Source organism: Drosophila teissieri, chromosome X (assembly GCF_016746235.2).
Source record: "Drosophila teissieri strain GT53w chromosome X, Prin_Dtei_1.1, whole genome shotgun sequence".
NCBI classification, from domain to species: Eukaryota; Metazoa; Arthropoda; class Insecta; order Diptera; family Drosophilidae; genus Drosophila; species Drosophila teissieri.
This window is the reverse complement of record NC_053034.1, coordinates 6919835-6930997: the sequence shown is the minus strand read 5'-3', so window position 1 is coordinate 6930997 and position 11163 is coordinate 6919835. Positions and strand designations below refer to the sequence as shown.

At 42.5% G+C, this 11163-nt stretch overlaps 1 protein-coding gene across 1 annotated transcript in view; it reads left to right on the top strand.

Annotated features, from left to right (window-relative positions):
* Nucleotides 1-613: 613 nt before the first annotated feature.
* LOC122623178 overlaps nucleotides 614-11163 on the top strand; it is a 50284-nt gene continuing 39734 nt past the window's right edge. The window contains 3 exon segments of the mRNA XM_043802163.1: nucleotides 614-1041; nucleotides 1398-1778; nucleotides 2850-3009. Coding sequence (XP_043658098.1) covers nucleotides 614-1041; nucleotides 1398-1778; nucleotides 2850-3009 — 969 coding nt within the window.

Below are 11163 nucleotides of genomic sequence, written 5' to 3'. Positions count from 1 at the left end.
GGTAAACTAAACTCGCACAAAAGTTAAACTAACGTAACGCTTTAGCAACAACAATTTTTACATTTAAATGCATTTAAAACAATGTTGTGGATTACGCAAATAAATTTATCTTAGATCTACGGCTTCCATAAATTTAAAGCATTTATAAATAAACTAAAAAATTGCTAATCATTTCACATTATATCACATATTTACAACAATTAATGTATTTAACAAAGATTACGTTATACCCATACAAATTTGACATTCTTTGTGCAAATTATTATATAATTCAACAAGTAGTAATTTTAAAAAGAACAAATTTTGATCGGTACATGAAGAAAAACACCAACAAGAGACATTCAACAACGCACACAAATTCTCAACAATGAATCAACAAAGGAAATCCAGCAGATCTAACGCATTTGGCATTAACTTAAAAAAAGCTCTTATATCTTAACTACAAATACTTAACTATTTAACAACAGTATATATATATTAAAAACTATTTGCTGGGGTAAAACGAAACGAGTAATGGGAACTGTAATAAGCTAACAAAGAAATTCAACAACCACTTTCAACAACCGACTAACTTCATCGATTGCACCGCAAGGAATCTAGCGGACTCTTCAAGATGGAGCGCATGTGGCGAAAAGTAAACCACAGTTTGCGCAACACCAGCAAGTCGCAACCACAGCAAGCAGCAGGTGGCGATGGAATCATCGGTGGCGCCGCCACAGGAGCCACTGCAGCCACGCCTCAATCCACCGACACGATTAGTTCGGCTGGCGGTTTCGGCGATGGCCAGCTGGTGGTCGCTGTCCAGGGATTGGCCGCCACTGGTGGCATCACCGCCAGTGGGGGCAGCAATGCCACCGGAAGACGCCTGGCCAGCAGCGGCGGAGGTGGCGGATGTAACAAATCCCTGAGCCAACATGTCCTGCAAACACGTACCGCTTCCTCGGAACGCCGCAGGCGACGCCGGCGAAAGAGTCGTCCGCGACGTGGCGGTGGCATGGGAGTCACCAGTTGCGTCGGTGATCCTGGTGGCGACAATATGTCGTAAGTTGAGATTTCTTTTCAAACATTTGCAATTTAACAGAGGCGGGCTTAATTTCGTTTCATTGTTTGCATCCTTCCACTAAGGTGTTCAAAAGTATGTCACGATGTGCATATTTGAAATCCGGATTCCGCGTTCCGGAAGTTCGATGAATCAATGCCGCAAGACAATATGCTCTTTTGGGCGCCACTTGAAGCGCATTCAAAACTGTAGAGATTTCTCGAGCACCCCTTTTCATGGTGGTTTTCTTTATGTTCAATGTTCTCGTTCTCACCAGACAATGCCATTCAATGTTGAGTGGTGGGTTGGTGTTCCTGGCGGCGACTCTAACGAGGCCTTGACTTGCTTTCCATTGCAGTTCCTCGGGCGGCTTTTATACCCTGAAAGAGCACCAGCACTATCGTCCCAGTCACCATCATGGCGGTGGCGTCTCTGTTGGCGGTGGCGGTGGCTCATCCCGTCGTCTGTTTGCCACTTCGGCGCCCAGCGGCACAGTGATGATGTATCCGAATCCCCAGCGCGCCACGGCACTAGCACCAACTGGAGGATCTGGATTCGGGCAGGCAACCACTGCGGGCGGAGGAGGAGGAGGAGCTGGCGGTGCTGGAGGAGGTGCGGCTGGATCCGGATCTGGAGGACAGCCGGACATCTCACTGAGGCAGCGGGCGGTGGCCAAGCTGCGCATGTTCAACTTCCATCTCAACTGGGATCTGCACATGACGCACTGCAAGCCCTGCGGGTGAGTACCACTTATACACTTAAGAAAAAGGAACTCAATTGATAAGCAATTCACACTCCAAACAGAATAGTTAAACAAAAACTGGAGCACTACTTATATTTTTAAAACGAAATTTAAGATACCTTATATAATCTTAAGAAATATATAAAGAACTTTTGTTAACACCGATTTTTCTGAGTGCAGCGCGCAACTGGAGTTGCAACTGGAGCTCCAGTGCATTGGAGTGCCCAAGTGGCTGCCACTTGAGTCTGCTCCAGTGGCTTGTGCTTTTGTTTGCCGCATAGTTTTTACCGGGTTGCCTACTATTTTTATTTTTTTTTATTATTTTTTTTTGTTTTGTTTTTTATCGTATTTATGTCCCCTCGGGACATGTTCGCTCGGTCTTTTCCTTGTTTCTTAAACCTTTTTACCCCATTTTCGACCGCCCTCTCAGAGTTTTTCATTTGTTTGTTGTTGTGGCTGTGGTTAAGTTGGGGCGTTGGAGTTTTTGGTTGCAACTCCGAGTTTTCAGTTTTCAGTTTGCAGCATTTTCGAGCCACTGAAGTGGCCGCGGGCGTTGAACGAACCCAAATGCAAAGTGGGTCGCCGTTCCATTGGGCGCTGAGCTTAACTTTTTGAGGCTTTAAGCCAACAACATCAGACATCGCGCATACATAATAAGGTAAATGGAGCACAGTTTTCTTTACCGCCGAATGTGTGAAATTTTAATGAAGCGCCAGCTAACGAGCTCCAATGTGACCCGCCCACCATGCGGTGGGCACAGTATTATTCTTTTTTTTTATTTCTTTTTTTTTTTTTGCATATCCTTACTCTTTTTTGATGGTTAATGTGCAGAGAGGGGGTGGGGCAGGCGCCTGTCAGCAGAGAAATCAAGTTGATGGCGCCCGAACAGCTTTTACAGCAATTAAGTTTTGCGTCGGATAAAAATATTTATAAATAAGGAACAATAATATTTATTTAATTACCTGATACTTTTTGCATACCCTTTAGCTTTCTGAATATATTCAAACTAAGCACATTTCTATGCAAAATCCCAATAAAACCTTTATTATTGATTTCTTTCGATTGCAGTCCGCGTTTGAGTGGCAGTGGCGGCAACATAATCACCCGCAGGCTGTGCCGCAACCGTCGGCGGGAGGACAACGAACTGTACCGCTCCAACAGCTTCAAGTTCGAGCGATTCGAGCGCAAGGAGTGCCTGGAGGAGTTGTCCAACACGTTGCAGAAGCAGGTGAGTCATGCCAACATAAATATTCGTATATATAGTATAAGGGGTAGTATATGTATGTAAGTATTGGGGAAACCAAAATACCAATCGAACACCACATGTTGCACATGCCGCATCAATTTATGCGCATAGATTACAGCTAATTGCGGAGTCCGATGGAAAAGCTGCTTCGTCAACAGCGTCGGCCACACTAATTAGTGGGGCCGCCATGCGCTGCAGGTGGTGGCGAGACTGATCAAAGGATGTGGGTACACTTGCATAAAGATAAATGGGTGGCTCGCTTGTCTAATGACACTAATAATGGTGGGGGATACAAAGTCTCAGGTGGCTTGCGTTTGCCATTAGAAGAAAGTTCAGTCTCCTCCTGCAGCCCCGAAAGCCATCATTGAACATGAACACGAAGGGGGGAAGGGGAGGAGAATCTAATTAATGGCGCGCAACAAATTGAATTTTAATTGGGCGTCGAATTTGATTTGGCAGCCGAAAACACTCTGGCCCCGGGGTGCCACAGCCGATAACAAAGTTTAATTGAAATTGAAACTGGCGGCTGCGAAGCAGAATGCTGCAAATGCGGCAGGACTCCGGGCCAAGCTTAATGAATATTTAAACATAATTAAAGTCACTGCTTAATAAGGCTCTCCAACTGGGAAAAAAATACAAGTGAAACTGAAAGCCGCTGGCGCCAGCAGGTGGACACTTTTAAGTCGATTAACTAAATTATTTCTAGAAATTAAAGTCTAGAGGCGCAATATTATAGGGCGGTGTATTTATGCAATACTTATAATGTTTTTAATGAATGATGTAGTGAATTTCCTGAACTGTCGCCTTCAAATATATAGTTGTATACATGATTGTTGCGATTTCATATTTTATAACAGAACTTTAGAGACGGCTTTTGAAAAATGCACTTCCAGCCGGAACTTAGCCGTAGGCTACTCAGTCTCCACCTCAAGTTGAAGTCCACACGCTGGCCTAAAACTCAATCTCAAATCCAACCTCAACCTCGGGCTGACTAATGCGATTTCTCGTTTGGGGAACTTCAACTTTGTTTTATTTTTTAGCACGCCTGCGGGCAAGTTGCTCCGACTGTGGGTTAAATGGGTGCTGGTGGATGGGTGGGTGGATGGTTGGGTGGTTGGTTGCTTCGTTGGTTGGTTGGATGGTTGGATGTTTGGCTTAGTACTCCATCAAGAACGCGGCTAAGTGACAGGCAACCATTTATCAGCCGGCAAACGTTGTCTAAGTACGCTGCGGTCTCTGTCTGCAGAGCACTTCAAATCGCTTCTACCTCGCTGCCTCATCATCGCTCCCATCCTCCCGTGAATCCTCCAATCCACCCATCCATCCATCCATCCATCCATCTATTCTGGTAGTGGCTCCTCCGGCTCCTGTGAGCTTCCACAACTGTCAGCTGTCCGATTCGATAAGCTGCGTGGACAGTAAACGTAATACCCCTGACGAAACCGAATCCCAATCCAAAAAGGCGGAAGTCCAATCCAAAACTTTGCCTCACCTGCCGCCGTTCGCTTGATAAATAAATAAGCAGGACAAGTTGGTTGGCAAAAGTGTTTTGAAATTGTTGAATTGCTAATACCCTTACAAATCATTGGCTTTGTTGCTCTTCAGTATTTTTAAATTTATTGAGCTTTCTATTTTCCAAATTTCCTGTTTGTAGTACTATTCTTAGAATACTATTTTTATACTATTTCAATGTTTGTATATGCAAGCGAAAATTCCCGATTAATGCCAGTGTACACGAATTCGCCATTCCACTACTGCGGCTTCCGGATTTTGATGGATTTATCAGGTGTGCGGCAGACGGATCCGGCAATCCGTTGGCGTGGGATTTGGATTTATTCACCCCCAGGCGCCCAGTGACATCGCTCCCACGTAAGGGGCACTCTCAGTAATCAGAAGTCGGAGTAAAAGTTGGAGTTGGAGCTCCCTCGATATTTCCCATTTGGCATTTACCCCGACGCATGGCACTCCTCTAAAAACCAACCCAACCACTTGTGGCTGTCCTTGTCAATTCGATTTTCCCTAATATGAGTGGAACAACCGAGTAATGCAAAAAGTATAGACGGAATATACAGGGACGGTAAACAAATGGCATTTGAAAATGTTGTTGGCACTTTAAGTAACTAGTTCAGTCCAATCGAAAAATAAACTTTCAAATTGCTTCCATAATCGACCGCACACACACCTCATTTCGGCATTTCATTTGGCTTGGGGGAATTAAATTTGACTTTGATTGAACTTTATTCAAATTCGATTGACCCAAAACGGATGGTAATCTGTTTATCAATTTGTAATATAATGGGATAATGTTTTTTGTTGGTTAAAGGATCACAAATTGTTGTAAGCTAGCAAGTCATTTAAAGCTATGTAATTGTGCATAGTTTAATTTGGTTTAACTATAACTTCTTTAGTAAAGAGATACATAATTTAATAATTTCAAGGATTTGCCATACAATTCAATTTAAATTTCTTTGCATTAGTTGAAATACCCTGTAATGGTCGCTTTTTACTAAGCCTTACTAATGTCTTTTCTACAACTTACAGAGTGCCCAATCATTTTTTATACGCATAATTCCTGGTTTATTTTCCATTTTCGACTGATGCCAGGCACTTGCTCATTTCAATTTCTGCGCCATTTGAGGACCTTTATTTGTCACTGTTCACCTTTGACTTTCTGCCCCACCCCACTTCCGCCCACTTTCTCCTTCGTCCTTTCGCCAGGCTCTAGTTTCCATCATGGGCACCACAATGACCCGACGACAGGCTTTCTCTTCCATTGTCCCGGATAATTTCCATCATCTAATGCGTTATCTTGGCCCAGCAAGTGCCTAATATTCTTTATTTTTTTGTGGGGTGAGTGGGGGGTTTGTAGATGCCATCGGGGTAAAATTTCCCGCCCACGCATTATTTTTGATGGCACAATTTTCAGCATTAGGAGGGTAGCTGGATGCTGGTGAAAAGCCCCCCCTGCCCCAATCTTCGTGCTCAGTGATCTGTGTGCGCTGGCAATCATTAGCCTCAATGTCCTGTCCGCTTTGCGCTTTATTCATGCAACAATTGTTGATTGCCACCCCTCTGGAAAACAGCCAGAATCAAGCAACCACCCACCCATCGTTTGTTGCGTGTGAATTATTGTTGGTAATAACGTGGAATTGCCCTGTCAGTCAGCAATCTGCAAGAAATGAAGCCTTCACTTGCTAGGTAAAACTCAAGTATTAAGTAGCTGGGTAGGTACGAGAGCACCACCACCATCACATCACAGAAATAGTTCCATAAAAGGCGCAATAAAACGAGTTAATTTCCGAGTCAAGTTCCCGAAAACTTGCTACAACTTCAAGGAGCTTACTCCATTTCTCCTACAAATTTAATCAAACACACACATGGGTGGCAGCCAAAAGGGGGGCGACTATAAAGGAGGTGAATGGGTGATGGGGGAGGGGGGCATTCTCAACCCAGTTGGCGCTCTAAATAATTCATGTCGGCAACATTCGTTCTGGGTTCGCTTTCTAGCTTGGAGAGTTTTCTGCAACATTTTCCAACTTGTTGTAATACATTCAAATGAGTCTGGGAAAGAGGTTGCAAAAGTGGGGGGGTTACATGGAGTGGTGGAGGGGGGCAGGGATGGGCGCAGAAAGGTGGCACGAATGGGGGAGAAATGGGCCGAGTTCTGTGGCAAGGTGGGTGGACTACTGTCCAACCAACGCACATGAGAAAAGTCACACGTGCAAGTGGGAAATATTAAACAAAATAAGCAATTGAAAAAAGGTATGAGAAAAGCTGTAACTTTTATTTTAAAAAAATACCCTTTAACTAATTCTTCATTTTATTTATCAATTATAGCAGCATTCTTTTATTTTATTTCCATTTGCGTGGAGCGTTTAGTTTTAGACTTCATTATATATCAATTTCTCACAATTTTTCCAACAAATTTTGATACAATTTCTTTTGAAATGAAGTTTCTTATTTCATTAATTTGGCCCCAGCTTAGTTTTGGCCACGTTTTGTGGAATCCACGGCGTCATGCCGCTGACTTGAGTGTGCCATTCACTTGACTTTTCTCTTCACGCCACCCGCCGCATAATTTGGCGCACTAAATTTATGTGCGCAATTGTGCTGAGTTGTGTGAATCGCCCCAAAACACCAGCAGGATGTGATGTGGTGTGCTCCCCATGCTCCACATCCCCATCCTCTATTGCAGCATTCGGAATGTATTACATGGCACTGCCTTTGTGCTGCTGAAATGTGATGCACTGCGCGAAATAAAACAATGCTGCTTTACAAATTGAATAAATATTTCTAGACAGAGTTCAGTACCAGCTAAATACTCGTTTCTTTAAGCTACTATTGAACCAATGCACCAAGTAAGTCGTATAAGTTTCTTGCCGTGTACAACTGCTCACTTTCGTCCTTTCGGAGGTCCTGCGTGGAATTCTCCATTTGTCGCCGGTCTACAGTTACATGTATCCCGTGGATACGGATACTGTCGCTGCACCTTCTTTATCCTGCGATTCGAGGGGTCCTTTGTGTGTTATTATTCAAAATCCAGTCAATAATGCGAAACGCGATGCTAATTTATTACACCAAATACGCAACAAGATGCTCCACGCTTTTTTATACAGCGAAATTTTATATTTTTTTTTCTTGGTTGGGGCTGGCGAGAAGTTACAATTACGACCAGGGAATACCGCTAGCAGTTAACGCACACATATGCAAATTTTACATATGTATTGCAGATAGGGATATATATGTGTATCCTTGGGATTGTGAGTGCGCTGTCTGGTTTTCAATTTTATCCCTTTTATTGGCTCTGCATTTGTTCCAGCTGCTTAAAATTCATACGCAAATACTTGGTAAAAGTTTGGGGGACTGAGAAAAAACAGAGGCGTGGTAGGGGGTTAGGGGGGGGGGGTGGCTGGTTAAGCAGATTGCAAGGGGGCTCAAATTGTTCCTTTTGGGTCCATAAAGTCCCCCGTCAACCAGCTGCCAAAAGTTTCCTCGACGCTTTGTGCAAATTAGTTTATTGGAATTTCTTGTTTTTTTTTCCTTTTTTATATTTTATTTCGCTTCGATTTATTTCCTCTCGAAACGAATTGGAAAAAGGGGGCGGAACATTTGTGGGAGGGAAAACGAGGTGGCATGTGCGTAGAGATTTATAGTTTCCCTGAAGCCATTGTGCATATTACATGGCTTTCAGTTGCTATACCAGCTACCAGTTTTATTAAATTACTTATTTTTGTTTTCATTCATCTCTCTTTTTAATATTTGTTATTCAAAGAATTTTTCATATTTTATGTGTTAGGTAAATCCTAATTTTGTAAATGACTCGTAAAGTTGTGAATTTATTCATAAAAACTGGAAATATACGCTGTCATTAACCTGATTTTTATACAAAAAAAATGAAATAGAAAATATATACCAGAAACATTGTTAAGCAGAAAAATTGTTCAACAGAAAAGGTTGATATGTGTAAAATGTGTAAGAGAATGACTGTTGGTATTTTCAAGATATTTTATGCGATATTTTTTAATGCCAAACGGGGTTCACTCTGTTTTTTTCACCCGTAAGAACTAAAGGCCACTTTATTTTCCCCCATAACTTGCTAAATTTATAATATTACGTGTTACACACTGAGGGAGCTCCAAAAGGGGGCGGGTGAGGCGCGGAGGGGAAAAACTGGGGGCCAACACACACAGACTATTAAAATTTTAATGAAAATGATGTCCGTTGGGACGGGTAACAACGTTCTCGCATTGCCAATGAAGATGACTCACCCGAGTCGGAAAAGCCGGGGGAAAAAGCGGGCGAAAAGCGGGGGAAAGCTTTTGGCTAAGGCTAAGTAATGTAACTGCCAAAGGGAGAATGGGGGATGGGGGGAAAAGCGTGGAAAATGTGCGTGCAACTGCCATATCAATATCAACACACACACATGGCGCAGCACATCCATTCCAAACACACAGGTGGATTAACATTGAAATTGACTGACACAAACGCAAGGTTCGCTTTTCTCAATTTTCTCCTCGGGTCGAATTCGCACGCAATTATATTCCAGGTGTAGCCAAATTAATGTGCACATCCCAGTTAAAGTTCAGCTAAGGTCAAGCTTTAATTTTATGTTTTTATTTCAAGCGCAGAATGTATTTTTTAAGCCATCCCACAACTAAAACTAGCAGTTTATCAATAATATGCTTAATATGTAACTTGCACTTTTGACACCAGTTGCAAAGTTTGTAACATATGTTTTTAGTGGGCTTTTGTAAAATATATAATATTAACTATCTTTAGTTTATATATTATATGGAATACTTGCAAGTGCCTAAAAATATTTATTTGAATTTGCATTGTGTAATTTTCTAAACGTTTGCCATGTGCCATTTTGTGTGATTTTCTTCTGGCATTAAAACTGTGTGTTTGCCCCTGGCAAATGTCAGTACACCCGTTTCCGCCCCCACCCCTCCGCCACACCCCCTCACAACGACGACGCCCCTGAACTGTGAAAGCCCCCCTCAACCCCCTTTAAGGGTTGCTTCATGCCCGGTAACTTGATTTTTTGCTCGCGGCACAGCGCCAAATCCGTTTAAATTTATGGCGTGTCATTGTTTTGGCATAAAATTAAGTGAGTTCGCTTTTCGGGGGCTGGGGGTGGGGGTGGAGGTGGTGGAAATGTAGTTAAACATGCACAGACATGCATGCAAATGATTGCAGTTGCCACCCCGCCAACCCGCCAGAGGAAGGACCTCCGAAAATAGAAGACCCAGTTCACATGTTAATGAAATTCAATAAGCGCTGCCTACTTTCGGGCGCTTTCGGAGCGATGCCTGTTCATAATGGCCGCTCCTTGTGCACTGGCAGAAAATTTAAGTGAATTGAAAATATACTATGGCGTTTTTCTCTGCGAAATATATTCGGATTTAAGAAACTATCATTTTTGAGATCAACACATTGGCAATAGCTGAAAACTAATAGTATATAATAATTTCGTTGAGTGTAGCCCCCCAGCTAGAATCTCCTCTGTTCTCTAGACATCCCATTTCTGCATTTTCCCCCCTCGCATCGCCAGCAATTGTTCATCTTCCCCAGCGAGGCCGCAACATGGAAAATAATTTATAAAATTCATAAGCGCCTTTAATTTATGAGAACATCCTTTTCCCCCCTCGCCAACAGCCCCCCGCCGCCGCTGGCTCCTTTCCTGGGAATTCCCCCGCTGCCCCCGCAGCAATTCAGTGTAATTTTAATTAATGCTAAAACGGAATGCGAATGCTAAGCGACCAAGAGACGGTTAGAAAAGGAAAAAAAAAAAGAAAGGAAAAAGAAAGATGAAGACACAAGAATGGCTCGGGAAAAATCATCGAAAACAATTCCGAAAAAAGGACGGAGAAGAAAGTTCAGAGACAATGCGAGAAGGAAATTTGACAGTAGAGTGGAGAATGGGCGGAAAAACAAGGGAAAAGCGGTGGGAAAATCGTGTGGCAGCATTTGCATTTGAAAAGCCTGTGGGTTTTTCTTCTATCCGTCTTTTGAGATCTTTCAAATAATACGAATTTTTGGTTTGCACTCCAATTATAAACACCAATCATATTAACTGTTTATATGCATATGATTTTGATATTACTTAAAGCTAATTAAATTTAATTTCACTAATTTTTAACTCTTTTAACTGAAAACCTTATTATCTTTCCCCATTAAAGTTTCGCCACCTTTTTTTTGTCTTTTAAGAGTCCTCAACTCAAAGCTTCAACTTGCAGACAAAAAATAAACAGAGCCTCAGACGTTGGCAAAAGTTGGCTTTACTTATGATTAATGCCAGGCGACAATGGCCAAAAAGTTTAGACTCTTTTTTTTTGGTTTTTTGTTTGCCAAAAGGGCGCAAAAAGTTGGTAACGTGGCAAAAGCAGGGATTTCGCTTGTTTTGATTGCGGACCTCAAATGCTTAACTGCATATTAATTCACCCCTTCCCTCGAACGTCTGTGTGTTTTTGTATTGAGCACTTACTATATTTCGGTTTTTGGCCAAAAGTCAAAGTCCACAAAAACCAAAAAAAAAAAAAAATGCAAACAGCAAAGAGGCGTGGCAGTGTGTTCTTTTGGCAGCCTTTTTGTGGGCGGGGCTCAGAAGTTGTTCACTTAAATTAGCTACAAAGG